We start from the raw sequence: 16,509 nt of genomic DNA on the forward strand, positions 1-16,509 counted from the left end.
CTGAGGTGCCCGGGTGCCCTTGACCTTTCAGGGTGCTGCAGCCCAGGGAGGGGCCTGGCAGACCCTCGCCCCGAATTACCGAAACGCCGTTATGCTTCACCCTGCTTAAACGAAGTGGGTGCTCTAGCCGGGGTGGGAGAGGGACGAAGAGCACTGGGAGAGGAGGCGGTGCAGCTTCTGGAAGGTTCTGCAGGGTTCCCGCTGCGTCCTCCTGCGCCAGCCTGACCCTGAGGACAGGCGTCACCGAGAAGTCAAAGGGGTTGCAACCCGCGGATGGCACGGAGGTGGTGTCCCAGCCCTGCGGTGCTTTGCCCGTTTGGGTAGCTTTAAAAGCGTGACTTCTTCGTAAAATGCAGCGAAGAGATTAGGGACATAAAATAACTCCAGTTACTGGGGGAAACCAGTAGAAATTACTTAAGTGCTGCTGTTGGGGGCATCGGTGAAGAAACTTTGGATGACAGAACTATTTCACTATGATTTTTTTTTTTTTTCCCAACCGCAGGCGCTGCTCTCAAGGACAGTGTAGGAAAACAGATGGAATAATTTTTCAAAGTTGGTAGAGTTCAACTGCTTTGATACCATTGGGAAATAGCCAACCTTTTCAATATACTGATCAGACACAGGTACGACCCTGAAGTGCTCGGGAAATGTGAGCGGTATTTGGTCCCGGGGGATGCTGGAGTACCGCGTGGGTGAGTAGCGATCCGGAGGGACGGCATCGGCTGGGATCCTCTCGTCGATGTAAGTAATATTTTAGGAATGGTTTTGTGTTCGGGTGCTTGCGTTGTGCAGGCTCGGTGGGAACTTTGGCACCAGGCTCTGAGAGGATAAATAAAACTGAACCAGCAGGAACCGGAACACAGCTTTCAAACAGGCCTGGGTGATTATCCCTGTCTCCCGTGATGCTATGTGAAGTAAGCGGTGCCTTTCTTTTTGTTAAGAAACCCCAGCAGTAGCTGAATTAGATACTCTGTAGAATTAAAAATAACATAGTGCTCCGTACATAACCTTTTTCCTGCCTTTACGACAATAGAAGTAGCTCTAGCTTTGAAGTGGACGTGCACTTTGTTATTTTAAACTATTTTACATTTGGAAGGAACAATAAAGGCAAAGTCTAATCTGCAGGATGGATAAAGCTTCTAAGCGGTCATTAAGTTTAACTGCTTTAGCCTGTTCAGCAGATGATGGGTTGTGTACACCTGAGTTCCTGTAGTCTTGATCTCTTTCCATTAAATGGCTTTGGTCTTGACTAGCTTTTCTTCTGAACTTCATTGCTTTATAATAGCACATAGGAATGATGCTTTGAGCTTCTGTTGCCACAAAGATTACCTTTGTGTTGAAAAATAGCACCAGGCTAAAAGAAATAGAAATTGAGTCTTTATTGCCCTGCACTGCCTTCCCCGATACAATTTTAATTAAGGAAAAATGGCTGGGCAAAAAATAACCTAATATCTGGAGTATATATCCACAGCAATGTGCTCCCTGAAACATGCGCTATTAAAGCCAGTCATAAGGTGATGGCAGGATATGTTTAAACCTCATTCTGGAAGTTTGAGTAAATATGTTGCATGTGTTTGCTATGTGGCTACTAATTAAAATGTGTGTGTAATTGGTTTGGGATTTAACTGTGCTGTGGGAAGGGATGGATGGGCTTAAAGCAAATGACTGGACCCTCTTAAAAGGATAACTCGCAGAACTTGCGTATTCGTCTTCTCTCTTCTCAGTGTTCTGTTACTATTTAATATTTAAGCCTCTTTTTTTGCTAAAAAGTCCTTCAGGTTGCTGTTAAATGCTTTTTCCTTTGAGGGGACAGCTGTTTTCTTCAAAAGAAGACAATCATTTAATGAGAATTTTGTGAGGACGATATAATTCATGGCTTCGTGATTAACATTTGTCTTGATCTAAATACCAAATGTGATACACAAACAAGACCCAGGTATTTTGGTATTTCACGCACGTGTTTGTGAAGCAAGGAACGTTCTGGCTGCGGTCTTCACTGAAGTGTTGAGTGCTGACTGAACAGGATGACTTAATACAGTGGAAAATGAAAGTTACCGAGTATCGACTCCGTATTTAAAAATGTGATTGCAATGAAAAGGCTTCTCTGTGCATGTACTTTTTAGTGCCAGGTGCTTAGTAAATGCTTTTTTTTCTTGTTTAAAAATTACATCTGTCTGTTTCAGGGTAAAAGGGCCTGTAACGAATTCTGCAGGAAGTACCTCTTCCTAGGAGTTCCTCACTTAAAAACCTGTTCTAATACGAGCTAGCTCCAGCGAGCTTGGGTACTACACAGCTGAGGGAATATCGGTGCTTCAAAATGGCTTTCCACGCTCTGTTTCCTGTCTTTTAATGTTTTAAATTGAATAGATATACAGCATTGCTGTGATTTTGTTCCATCAGCTCATGGTGTCTGAGAGTATGATGGTGCAAACATCTTCCCTGATCTTCAGGAATCAGTCTTATTCCTTAAAGGTTTCAAGCGCAGGGTATCTTCCTCTTTTTTGGGGAAGACTTTTTATAGTGTTAATCAGTCTGAAAGAATTTATTTACAGTCATCCTGTTCCTGCTACACATTCTCACCTCGCTTCACCTTGCCACCTTAATCCCTCTAGTTTCTTATTTTTGATGCTCTCTTGTGTTCCCCTGTGTCTCTACTGCACCCTGCCCTTGCCAGCCGGCTGTGGCTCTGGAACCGGCTCGTGTTCCAGATTCCTCGTGCTGTCATACAGGCTTACCTCTCCCCCATCCACAGTACCGTATTTCTTTTGTCATTAAAAAAACCCAATCGACAAAAAAAGTAGTGTTTATGTTGCTTTTGCCTATTGATACATCACCTTGGATTTCTCCCAGAAATTGTTGGTTGTCTCTTTCCAGTTTTGCTCCCATAAAAGATGAGGGCTAGCTTTTTCTCAGATAAACTTGTTTAACTTGTATGTAATTTTTGTATTTAAGCTGATATGATACTGATGACACTTCCAACTTTTGCTCTTCCAGGAGAAGGATTTTCTCCATCTAAGTGAAATTTCTTTCCGATTGACTTCACTACCGGTTGCTGCGGGAAGTTATGACATCACAGAGTAGTTGCTAACACCAAACAGCGGGTTAAGGGAAAGAACACCCTTCCAGCACCCTCTCTCACTGCTTTAGTTAGCAATCAGGACTCCAGCTGATCATGTGAGGAGGTAAGTGGCTTCCTCTGGAATACTGGAACCTTTTATTTTGGATAAATGTCCCCATCTGTGAGCTGGTGTGAGCACAGCCGAGGTCTGCGGGCCATCGGAGCAGAGCTGCAGCGGTGGTGATGGACTTTCCCTGCTGGTCAGGGCAAACTTGTGAGCACTTGGACCTGAAGTGGTCTTTCTAGAGAGTGATTATGTGATTAAGGTTGGTAAGGTCTAAATATTTTATGAAAGAATGACACCAGCAGGACAGAACTTCTTGTGGAAGTCAAATGTACTGTGTTATGTGATTTTTATTTTTCTTTAGTCTCACCAGAGAAAAATTAAATGTGAAGGTAAATATAGGAAATATGGACTGCGACACGATCTCCTGGAATTGACGTGGCCTGTTCCCGCCGTGATCTGTGGGGGGCAGTGCCCATCTTTCTTCTTTCCTCCCATATTTTGTCGGCTGATAAATAGAGGTCCCTGAACTGGTGCCAGGGGGTGAACAGCTTCGCCGCGGTGATGCGGGCTGGCCTGCCGGCCTTCCCTGGGCTGCTCCTGAGGCTTCCTTCTGACTTTCATTAGGAGACGTTGAGAAATTAAATGGGAAAATTGCCAATATTTGGCGAGGCTCTAATGAAGGGAGTGCTGATGCTGAAGGGGCTCTGTTTATATAAAACCTCATCTTTCCAAACCACCTTTCATCTGAGTATTTGCTGGTGATGTTTGTCTATACCTATGATTTGGATTTTGTGTCCTGTGAGACAGGTACCTATCTGTAGCTTGCAGAAATGGAAACAAAGACTATGTGAATGTCACCGAGGTCGTTTCATTTTATCTTGTCCCAATTGCTTTACTTACTAGCGCAGAGTGAGGAAGGAGTATTGTTCCAGAAAACAATCTTGAAAGGCACTAAAGAGCAGATCTGAAGACTCCATCCTTTTAAGGGGAAGCAAATGAGGTGTGGCTCTAGGCAATTTTGCTCCTTAAAACAAACGGTCTCTGATCTCTGGAGTTTTTTTACTTCCACCCCGTCCCCCTAATTGGGATGGCAAATGTTATAATCAAAACCAGGTCACAAGAGACCAATGCATGAAGGAGCAGCTGTTGCATGCAGTCATGCACAATATTTCTGTGCTAGAAATGATTTATTTACTCTGTGTAATATATATGGAAATGTGCTGCAGGAGCATTGCTGAAAATAACCTATTGTATTTGTACAGCCCCAACAAAGCTGATGTTTGGTTTGTGGATTTTACATGCCTTTTCCCTCTTATGATATGTCAAATAAACGTAGGCAATCTACCTTTTAGTTAGGTAGCGTTACTTGACTGTACTTAATCTGTATGTCTCTGCTTCTTTTAGACTGACATATCTGAATGCAATACCTTCAGCACTGAAAGCATAAACTAAATGAAGGCTACGGCAGGGAGTTGTATGGAAAGAAAATAAAATCCTACTGCAGAAGCATTCTGGATGAACAGATAAAGGAGGTGGAAGAAAGCGAATGAAGTGGGGGGACCATTTCGGAGGTCTTATAATATTCTGAAAAATCTGAGCTGAAAGGGATTTTTCCTCTTTTTACTCAAGTAGAACATTCCATGTGTTAATCTCAAAAAGCCTTTTGGGGAGTTCCTTAGTACTAAAAGCTGTTTTGCCCCCACCTTTCCTTTATTGTTATGTCCTTTGAAGTTCTCTTCAAAGATGAAGCCAAACTTCCCATTTATTCTACAGACTGTAATTAATATCCAGCTTTGTTTAAGCAATTAGCTTGGTGGGGTGATTTCTGTTGCTGTTCAAAAAAAAAAAGTTCCAAAATCCTGAGTGGTTTAGACATGTTTTGAAAAAACACGAAGCCAACAGCTGTGCATTGGACTAATCTGACAGTATAGCAGCTGTCATAACAAAAGCAGAGCTGGTTCAAACACAGCTCCTTTGTATAGTGATTGAAAATGACTTAAAGGAAAAGATTATTTACTGGTTCTACTGCGTTGAGCTGTGGGGCTGGATAAGTGACTGTTCACTTGGTTTTTGGTGTGTGATCCCCAACAGACGAATGGGCTCTTAACCACTTCTTTAGCTTAGAGGCTCCAATGTGTTTCGATACTCAGCTCTGTTTCTTGATGCTGGCTTTGTTTGCAGTCCCTCTGTGTTTCTGGAACCGTGTTATGTAGGTGCCTGCCTGGATGCTGCTTGGTTGATGGCAAGCCATTTCAACGTGCACACAAACCACATCTGTAATCAAAGAATGCTCCAGTGAACGCACAAGAAGATAATTAAGCAATGCGATTTGTAAAGATGTCCTGAACTGTAGCTTTTTAAAGTATCAAATTATGCAACCTGGTATAGATATTTTGGGCTAATTTGCTCGTATTTTAAGGCCCTTTTTTCCCCCCACTTCTCCTCATTCAGACAGAAGTACTGGAGTAACCTTCGAAACAAAAGACTTCAAAGTGACAGCAGCCTGTGCCTCTGGCTATACTGAAGTAAGTAATCTGCTAATGCATGAATATTTTATGTATCTACAGCTAAATGAAGGAAACTGCAAGTTGATATCAACTGATGTTCTTTGTATTAGCTCATGACAAATGCAGCAATTACCTCCAATCAGTTAATTATAGCATCCTTCTATGGCCTGCCTTCCACTTTCTTGAGCTTTGTTTTGCAAGAGGAGTGAGTATTTGTTAAACTCGCAGTTCTTCTGTAGCTGCTTCACTGAAGAAGTACTTTCTTGTTATGCTGTTGGACAATGTATTGACCTTTAATACCATAGTGAGTGTCACTGGTGTTTCCTCAGTCCATCTTGCTGCTTTCTCTTTTGTTTATAGTCTTCACACCTGGAAGTGTCTGAATATCGTATGAAGCTTCTGTTGCCTGATGCAGATTACAGTCTTGCTGAGATAATAGCAGAGGAAAGTATCTGTACTTGTTGCACATTCATTTTGTTACGCCTTTGCGTCTAGCAATCCCTAAATCTAGGAGTGAACTTCAATTGGACTTCCATCCTGGTTTGCTGTCTCCTAATTCTGGCTCTAGCAATGACTGTTAAAGGAAGCCAGGTCCATTTGTGGCAACAGAACATTAACCTGGGCTTGTAGTCTGTCTGTCTGATCTAGTAGCTTTCGATGTGCACTAGATGTGTTCATAAGAATAATTGTGAAACTAGTGGCTAACAGAAATGAAAATTGGTGCCACTTTATGATGGGCCATCTCTCTCATGTATTAGATTTTTAAATATAAAAGAATTAGATAAAGGATTGCTAATTAAGAATAATGTACATATCGGATGACTAATTAGTGATAAAGTACAAGCTATCTTGAGGATTGCTTTGCCCCTCACTTATGGAATGTAAGTTATTTCAGGCTTTTAGTTACATACATTTAAATCAACTTTGCATCGTAACTGTATGTGTAGACTTGTCACAGGTGGAGGAGTTGTAGTAAGAAGCTTCCAATTTAAATCAGTATGAATAACAAGAACATGGTCTGTGTTGTATGGCATTTGGGGCTTTGTGGTAACTCGCGATGAGAGGCTTTCATTATGTGCCCACAGCCTGCGTTAATGAGTCTGTCTTGAAATATTAACAGGTAGAACAAATATTGCCGGAGGATGAATTGTCAATAGACCAGATGCAGGGACAAGAGAGACCAGCTGGCAGCAGTCCCCACGGCAGTCTCCAGGCTGTTTGCAGGAAAAGGGTATTATGGCATTGTTAACTTACAACAGTCACCTCTCTGCACTTCCTCTGGGCACAAAACGCTTCCAAGGTACAAGCCTCAGACTAGTGCCCCATCCAGCTGATACCATGAGTCATGGCATCTCATTTCACTTACTGATGCAGCAGCGCAGAAGCGCATCCCTTGGTCTCTTAGTCTGAAGCTTAGAAATCTTCCATCTTATCTGAATTTACCTAACGTGCACTTCACAGTGTAGTGTAAGGATCCTGAGTCACTCTGAGCAAATGAGCTTGCTCATACCAGAGGAATTCTGGCAGGGTAGCCAGATGTTCCCCTCAAGGCATTCCACTTCCTTCTCAGCATAGCATGTAGCCTAGAAGATGGCTATCTTAAACAAGATGGTCTTCCCTTTTGAAGAGAATATTTAAGAGAACTTTTTGATGTAGGATAAATTCCACTTAGCATTTAAAATTCAGCCATGGATCATCTTGAAACAGGAGATTCTAAGCGGATCTTTTTGCCCAAGCACTTACGTGTGTAATGTTAGGTGTAAGTAATCTGTTGAAAAGTAACAGTACTTAGGCTACAGCCCTGGAAGTGGGCCCTGTTGCATCATGTTAAAGATGGTGGCTAAATCTTTGCAGGGCATGGCCATCAGTTTCTTTGGCACAAGATTTCTGTCTCTTGGTGGCACCCAGCACAACAGGACTCTGGTCCTGAGTGAGGCCTTGGAGTATTAAAGTAACAGGGATGTTGATTATAGCACTGTCTTCCTTGCATGCAGATGAGTTTGAGCTTCTGCGATTAGATGATGTGTCCAGAGGCAAAATACCATTTATTGTGCATTACTCACTGACTTGTGCAATAAATCAGTTTAAAGTAGTATTTCTTTTTTCAGCAGGCTGAGAAAATGGTGGACAAGAGTACAATGATATACTGAACACCAATTAATATTCCAGAGGCATCCACGTTAGACAGTCCACCGCAGGCAACCAGCCTTTATTTTAACCTAATCTCTTGGTGATTTTAAGTACTTCCCATAGACTTTTTTTGCTATCTGCAGAAGAACAAGCCGCTTTAAAAGAGATTATTTCAAGGCAGTTTCCATTCACTGAATCACTTCCCATCAGGAAGTAACACGGTGTTTCTTATGTCTGGGCACCATCCCTCTTAGACTCCTGTGATCATTGACATGCATTTACTCTTTCTCATTCGTCTGGTTCTGATAACACCAGGACCTCAAAAGATGAAGCATTCTCCCCCTTGAAATTAAGGGGTCTTGCTCTAGTAATCTGCAGCTTGTTTGGTAGCTTTGCTTGCTAGAAATGGGAAGCTTATGCATGAAGCTCATGGAGTCTCTCACCATACTTTCTTTTTTCATCAGATGAGTGGAACATCTAGTGATGGAACTGATGAAGATGACCAAGGTGAAGCGTGCTTTTCTGATTCTTTGCCTCCCAGAGGAATCAGGTACCGTGCACTTAACCTGTCTCTTCCTCTTGTCATCAACCACCATTCCTTTGGCTTGTTTTCCCATTTTGGAGAAGTTCCCTCGTGGTTACCTGCAGAGTAACATCTTTGAAAGCACAGGGTTTGTGGAAATTCTTGCTTTGAAGAGAAAGCCTTAGTGGAGAAATTTCTGGAACTAGATAAAAAAAACTTTCTGAAGTTGAAGAATGCCTTAAGTGCAACGTTTGAGTTTTGCCTGGGATTCCTGTGAGGCCACTGCCACGTGATTAACAGCAAAGAAACTGCGTTGCACTACTGAATCTGCCAGGCCGTTCAGCAACTTCTGCCCTTCTCTGCGCCTGAGCAAAAATGACACTTGTGCAGTTGTGCGGAGTTGTAGCAGCACTTTTTGATGCTCAGAAAAACTGGTTTCTTAAAGGCATTGTCTGGCTGATGGGACACCATTTCAATAAACCTGTTTCAAGAGTGCATTAAAGTGAGATATTAACAATTGCGGGGGGGAAGAGGGCCGCTTCCTTGAATGGATGAACTTCAGGTAGGTTGTAAATGTGGGTGGCCTTTTTACAATTTACTGCTTAGATACTGAAAGCAGGGTAGTCTCCGCAGGTTCCTTAAAGTCTCTTTCAGGTTTGAGCTCCTTTTTACAGCTTTGTAAAAATACACTCCTATTCTTCAGAGTTTTGCATGGACAGAAGAGGGAACCCTAAGAGACTGTCTCCTGCTGCTGTTAGAAAATCATGAAAGTGGGTTTTTTTTCTTGCATGGGAATACATGAATCAAAAGGGGTCCTGACCTGTAGATCTTGCTTCAGCTAGAGGCCAACCAGCACAGTGTGCTTCTAGTGCTACTTTGCTATCAATTCTACAGCAGCAAATAGCAAGCAAGTCCCAGAGCACAATGCTTGTTAATTCCTTGCATGCCATACCCCAGACACCGTTCCTTAGGTGTAAGAGGTGTCCGGTATGAGAGCGGAGCAGCACTGGGTTATCCCTCTGTGCCGGTTGCCCAAAGGTGGTACTTGGGTTAATTTCAACAGATTGTTGTTTTATAACCAGAAGATTGGCTTTGTGGTTTGTGGGGGTTTTGTTTGTTTGTTTTTATTCTGCCCTAGTTGCAAGATTCCTTTCTCACTTAATGGTAGGTTTCTATGTCTAAAGGATAACATGTGTTGGCTCTGTAAGGTCAGTGATGAGAATTCAGGTTACCTGAAACAACTTTTTATTTTCCCTCAGATCCAGCAGGAAAAGGCCAAAGAAAGAGAGGAGGCAGTCACCAGCTTGGAAGAATATGAAGACAGGTGAAGTGGAAAAAGAGACATTGATGCTGGAAAATGGGAAGAACCGAGCAGAAGTAGTACAGGAAGAAACCACTCAAAGTTTGATACCCACTCCTGTGAGGATTGTGATGTTTGCTATCTTTGTGTTTGTGATCTTCATGCACGTAATTAATGGAGGCTAATACAAACAGTCTGCTCAAACCTCATCCTGGGAAGAAAATAAAAGCACTGTCCTGATGATACAAGCAGTGTTTAGCAGTGACTACAAAACTGAAAAATGCACTTGTTTTCTCCCTGCTACTTGTGAACAAGCTCTTCAGGCAGTGAATTAAAAGGCTAGTAGGAGGGTGAAAACAGCCTGTGACTTGTCTTTGCATGGTGTTCACTGCGTACAGTTGTCCTGGTTCCGGCTGGGATAGAGTTAATTTTCTTCCTAGTAGCTGGTACAGTGCTGTGCTTTTGATTTTAGTATGAGAATAATATTGAGAACACGCTGATGTTTTGGCTGTTGCTAAGCGGTGTTTACATTGGTCAAGGACTCTTTTTTTTTTTTTCCTCCTTCAGCTCCCCGTGCTCTGCCAGGTGCCCAAGAAATGGGAGGGGGCACAGCCAGGACAGTTGATCCAAACTGGCCAAAGGGCTATTCCATACCATATGATGTCATGCCCAGTATAGAAACTGTGGAAGTTGGCTGGGGGGTAGCGATCGCTGCTCGGGGACTGGCTGGGTGTCAGTCAGCAGGTGGTGAGCGGTTGTATCATTTTTTTATTATTATTTTTTTCTCCTTTTTTTCCTTCCCTTGGGTTTTGTTCCCCTCTCTCTCGTTGTTTTCCTTCTCATTATAATTCATTATTATTATTATTACTATTATTTTGTTCCAATTATTAAACTGTTCTTATCTCAACCCACAAGTTTTCTTACTTTTGCTCTTCTGATTCTCTCCCCCATCCCACCAGGGGGGAGTGAGCGAGCGGCTGCGTGGTGCTTAGCTGCCGGCTGGGGCTAAACCACGATAACAGTAGTTCCTAATTCTTGGAATTGTGACTTGCTGTACTGTTTCTCCTTAGCTGAAGCCAAGTTGGCACATCTTGTGCCCCAGCTAGAGTGTATATTCGCTCAGAGGTGTTTGGAGTTCTGCATGGCTTGGTTTTTCCCAAGCTGCCTGTGGATGGGATTACTGTATCATTGAGAACTTACAGCTTCTTGGAGCTCTGGTTATCTTATATTTGAGAAACACCAGATATAAATTGAGGGAACAAATTGCTTGCCAATCTGGCAGGACAGGTGATGGCTGAAACATAATGCAAGCCATGAGGAATCAAGGGAGGAGTTACTGTATCTTAACTTCAGAAAAAATGTTCTTGCCCCTTCCAGTCTATAAAGGTTACTGAAAAGAGTGGAATGGTGGAATTGAGTATCTCCCATTATTGGCCTGCCACTCTTCATCTGAAGAGGACCTAATTTTGTGTGCATAAATCTTGACACTTAAATTTAAATGACTTGTGGGTTAAGATCAAGCTGAAGTTTTTTAGTATCTTTTCACAGGAGAAATGCAGAACTTGGAGCCTGGCACGTAATCTGAAGAGCAGCACTGCAGCACCCTAAAATTGCTGAAGGCATTTGATTTAAAAAGTGCTGCTTTTCTCCTGTTGTCTGTGCCTACTTTGCCAAGAAAGAAAATTTTTTATCCGTAGATTTGACACTTTGGTTTAGGAGGAAAATCCTCCCTGTGTAAGTCATGACACAGTAAGCTAGGGGTGTGAGATGCTGAATGGTTTCCTTAACTTCTAAGACATTTTGCTTCATCTTTAAGACGTGTGCGCTTTGTCATCTTTACAATCTCTTGGCAGTGGCTTTAATGTGAGGTAAGAGGTTACCTCTTTTTCTAAGTAGGATAAATGGTAATAAATGAAAAAGAGGAGTTGACTCCTATAACAGCCTAAGTGGAATTAAGGTAGCTGGCTTTCCACCAAGGTGTGGTGTTAGCTCTCTATTCTCGGATGTTTCCTGCGTTGTGAAGCTCATTTTCCAGTTTAGCAAGTGTGGTGAAAGCTGGAATGTGCTATATTTTTACCTGATGTTGCATTCATAGGAAAATAATTTTTAGCTGCTGCAAATTGCTATGGAAATACTGTTAAGTAACTGATAGACCCTGGCAGTTCTGCGTCACACTTCAAGGCTTTGCTCTTTGCTGCTTATATGCCCCCACTCTGTCTAGCCATGTTGCACTTCCTCTGCAAAACCTTGTCTTGAATGATCCAGCTGATGCGTGCTAGCTTTGATCTGGTTACTCAGGGTGGTGGAGAAGGGCTGTGTAGTCATGCCATTCCTCCTAACTAACTGCAGAGCCTTGTTCTTATTGGGAAACAGTTATCATTTAGTCCTCTCATTTGAACGTGCATGAAATGAGGTGGAATTCTTCCTCCTTAGCACCAGCTATCTCAGCTGGAGGGCACTGGGGGGTACCCGACATCTCTTTTCCCTTTTTGTTTTTCTGTCCCGAATTTAGTGAATTTTTCTAGTCCCTCCTTTCAGTTGAGGATGGCAAAGCATTGGCTCCAGGCATGAGGTGTTTTGAAATCCTCCTGGCAATGGATAACAAAAACATTGATCTCCTGCTGTTCAACATGCTAGGGGTGTGTTGAAGGACATATGCTGTTCTGATATGTTATGTGAAAGAAGCGTGTTACTGCCCAGTGTTGTTTTATTGGGTCTTTTCTTTGATATAAATGCTTAGAGGGCAAATGTTCCTAATCACTTATCTTTAAAAAAAAAAAAAGATAATTAGACCAGGCTCCTGGGCACACAAGGTGCTGCAGCTTAAGCCACGCTTGGGAAAGAAACTCCCACTCTGGCTCTTGTGTAGCACAGGAGGTAGGCTTGCTGGGTTTGCTGAAAATGTCAATTATCCCTTGTTTCCTCCCAGCCTCAGGTGGTGGCACCGACTGCCTTCTCCAAGAAAGTTCTACTGAGCTGTAAGTCTCATTAATACTGGATTTGGATTAAAAATGTGTTCCCCTCAACTCAAAATGGGGAGACACGAACAGCTTCCTCCACCCCCAGAGAAGTTCAGTTTGTGCCAAGACTCCTCTAGCTCAGTGGAAATGAGTAAGGCAGTGTAGTGATCTTGCCAGAACAGAGTAGGAATGAATCTTCCTTCCCTGGGGAACGAGCTTAGCACATATGGTGCTTGTTCACTTTATTGAACTGATCAGCAAAACAAATAAACATCATGTAGGTATTGTCTGCGCTGGGAGAAGGCATGTTGTGCCGTATTCCACCCCACCTCGCATCCTTGCTCCCAGTTAGCTGCAATCCCAGCCACTGAAAATTATAGTTAAAGGGAGTACCTACTTCTTGGGGGACTATCTTTGATGTGTATGATAACTAAATGTTTTCTTGGCTAACAGCAGTAGCTAAAGAGGCAAGGTAAGAAAGTAAGGATGCAGTGCTGCCTGCTGTGTGCAAAAGGGGATATCGAGGACTGCGCTGGGACTGCAAGCGACAAAGTCATGGGTCACCACATGATACAGCAGGATGCTTCCAAATACAACGATTTTTCTGTAAGTAAAACCCTACACAGCGTACTCTGCCATCTAGAAAACCAATCCACTAATTCATTTGGAAAAATAGATGTTGAAAGGGCTCTTGCCTTCTTCTAGCTGGGTGCTTCTGTTTCCTACAGCATCTCTTATTAGAGCAGCTCTTCTTGCTGGGTTTGGCTCTATTTGCTGTTAGGAAGACACAGGGGAGAGGACAGTGCTGCCTCCCCGGAGGTTACAGACTTTGTCTAGTTTTAGTTGGCAAATGTGAGGTCTAGATCCACTTTATTTTGACAGAAGTAATGAACAGTTATTAGCTGTTCTGCTCGAAAACTAGTGTGGAGGCAAGGCATTATGTTAGGTGATTGGGTTGATTTTTTGGGTTGACATAAAATTGCTTTACACTTAGAGCACACTGTGATTTAAGAGGTCACAATAAGATTTGCAAGGATGGACCTCACGGAGCACCCAGCCTTGCTGTGTCTGTAATTTGCACTGGTTTCCCAGTGGATGGAAGCAAAACACCATCAATGCTGGCCCTGCTTGATGCCAGGGATCACGGCTCTTTGCTGTTGAGCCCGAAGTGTACGAGATCAATCGATTTGGCAAACAAATCTAGCTCTGCTCTGTGCAATCTCAGGTAGCTCTTGCTATATCTAGGAATTTAGGGAAGAAAAAGAGAAGAGGCTGCCGACTTCCTGGACTGCTGAAGGCTTCACCCCTCCTCGGGAAGCAACCTTGCATTAGGCTGTCATAGGAATGGACTTGCTGCCTCTCGTTGAAACTGTCAGCACTTGGAAATTCAGACGTTGCAGTAGGCGTAACCGTAAAAGGTTTGTGTTTAACATGGCAGTGCCTGAGAGCACTGATCAGCTTGTCATTTAAATCTGTTTGGCAGGGTTGTGAGTCCTTACGATGAATGCAAGGTGTGCTAACGGGTCAGGTGCTGGTAGGAACTTCCAGCAGTAGATGGCCAAACTTTGGCAAAGGTTGCTTGTGTCCCCGCGGGATTGGGGGGGGGATTGCTGTGTGTCTTAACCCAATTGCAGTTGTTGACTCTTAGGATGAAATCTGCATGTGGCATCATGTGCTGAGGAAAGATGATGATACTTAAAACTGAGCTAGAAGATCTTACCCTAAAGGAGGGATTTAAGTTAAATGGCTTGGTGTGGAATTTCCTTTTTATCCAGGAGGTAGGAAACCCACACGTATTTCCATTCTTCCCCATAAAAGAAAACGCCAGTAGGGTGGGATTTAAGGAGCACATCGCTCCTGGGGATTTGTGCCCTCCACATGCAGCACCTCTAGATCTGAAGGAGAATCAGACTTGGCACCCCTCTTGGATGGCAGCAGAGAAAATATTTGTTCTGGTTGCTGTTCGGCAGTGTTTCTCCTCTTCTTGCCTGAACTGTCTCACTTCTCAGTCTTTGCCCCCAGCCCCTCTTACCCTGCTTTGCTAAGTTCCCTTGAAAGCGTGGATAGGGTTCCTGATGAACTGACATCCCATTGCCCCCCACCTCCTCCAGGTTAACAGCTAACCCCTGCCCGGCATCGCGAGCAAACCGGGGCATCTCGCGCCTTCCCTGCCGCTCGGCCCCCGCGGCTGGCTGGCAGGTTGCTATCGGGAGCCGTCTCCCCCACGTCTCTAATTTTATGCACTGCAGCCTTCTCCGCTAGAGACCTGTCAGCAAGGATCTATGCTTGGCAGGAATAGCTCTGGGAGAGTAATGACAGCAAAATGGATGCTAAACAGGGAATAGCAGAAGTGCTGTAGCAGTGAGGTCAATTATAATCAACTTTCCTGTAACACATCTCTCTATTTTCAGAGACACCTCAGCATGGGCAGCAGCTAGGGCTGGGAGATGCTGGAGAGTGGAAGCTACAGAAGACAAGCCTTGGTTGGATGGGTGAGACAATCTCATCTTCCTTCTGCATCTGCCTTGTTCTTCCTAGGGATGGTTTTGTTCTTCCTAGGGATGGTTTTGTTCTTCCTAGGGATGGTTTTGTTCTTCCTAGGGATGGTTTTGTTCTTCCTAGGGATGGTTTTGTTCTTCCTAGGGATGGTTTTGTTCTTCCTAGGGATGGTTTTGTTCTTCCTAGGGATGGTTTTGTTCTTCCTAGGGATGGTTTTGTTCTTCCTAGGGATGGTTTTGTTCTTCCTAGGGATGGTTTTGTTCTTCCTAGGGATGGTTTTTCTCTGCTACTGCAGCGATCTGAGCAGCTCGGGATCCACTCGTCGCTTCCCTTGGCTTTACTGGCCTTTAGCTATGTACAACCACGCTGAAGATCTCGCAGGTCAGAAGCAATTTTGCAGCCAATCTATAAGGAGGAGGGGAACATATAAGGGAGACACTGGTCAGAGGTGCTTGCCAAGCAGTCACGGTCCAGCCAAGCTGGAAACAAATTGCTGCAGATGGACACACGGAGGGTTTTGGTCACTTGTCGCAAAAGCCTCATGTGGCAGAGTCAAGAATAGAACTTCTTAACCCAGGGAGAATTGGGCAAAAGTACGTTGTTACAGATTAATATGTTGGCCTATGAACTTAGCTTTGGGCATCAGCAAAACAAAGAAAAATTCTGAGGCACGGAAGTGTTTCATTATGGCAACCTTTGAAACAAAGCATCTTGACTTCTGAAAGCATTTCATTTTCAAACTGGACTTTTTTTTTTTTAAAGCACAAAATGCTTCAACATTTAACCCCCAAAGGAAAGAAAACCAATGTTCTCTGCGTTTTAAATGAAAAATTTGGGGGCAGATTAGGAGTTAATTCACCGAAATCTATTAATCTTATTTCTTTTCTAGAAAATCAGAATTACACACTGACGTCTTTTACCCACATCCCCCTTTCAAGTCCATTCTTTACACAGTCTGCTCTTATCGCTGCCTGGTCCGTGAATGATTAACCCCCGCTTCCTTTGAAGGCTACAGAACAAAACACCGCTGTTCGAAGTCCCTTTCCTTGCTCAGGCATTCAGCTCTCTCGGAGCTAGACATGGTCTGCGGAAAACCCAAGGCACTTTGTACCCTGCGCTGGAATAGATTGACTCTTGTTGGGCCAGTCAGGAGGGCAGATGTGATCTTCCGTTATAAGAGACCTCGTGGTGAACACAGAAGAGATGCAGCTTGTGATACCAGCAAACCACTGCTTTATTTCAGTGGTTTGTTATTCTGGTGACTGTCTGTGGAGATCAGCTGTTCCCAGCCCTGCTATGTCTTGCATAAACCCTCTTCCTGGGAACAAACAGCTTTTTTCCAGTTGTATATAAACATGGACTTACGTTTTGTTTTTATAAAAAGCATGCAAAGCCAGATGCATCCCTAGCCTAACTAGTTAGACAGCTTAAAGCCCCTTCACGCTGCTGCTGAAATTCTGCTAAC

At 43.5% G+C, this 16,509-nt stretch overlaps 1 protein-coding gene across 1 annotated transcript; it reads left to right on the forward strand.

The window, feature by feature from the left end:
- The first annotated feature begins 9 nt into the window (after positions 1-9).
- On the forward strand, positions 10-11,200 carry LOC142419052 (uncharacterized). Its single transcript, XM_075521651.1, has 9 exons — positions 10-741; positions 2,995-3,182; positions 4,530-4,696; positions 5,577-5,650; positions 5,993-6,080; positions 6,757-6,863; positions 8,227-8,312; positions 9,545-9,704; positions 11,134-11,200. The coding sequence occupies exons 3-9, from the start codon at positions 4,672-4,674 to the stop codon at positions 11,191-11,193; spliced, it is 600 nt and encodes a 199-aa protein (XP_075377766.1). The 5' UTR covers positions 10-741; positions 2,995-3,182; positions 4,530-4,671; the 3' UTR covers positions 11,194-11,200.
- The last annotated feature ends 5,309 nt before the right edge of the window (positions 11,201-16,509 follow it).

Source organism: Mycteria americana, chromosome 20 (genome assembly GCF_035582795.1).
Source record: "Mycteria americana isolate JAX WOST 10 ecotype Jacksonville Zoo and Gardens chromosome 20, USCA_MyAme_1.0, whole genome shotgun sequence".
In the NCBI taxonomy this organism is placed as follows: Eukaryota; Metazoa; Chordata; class Aves; order Ciconiiformes; family Ciconiidae; genus Mycteria; species Mycteria americana.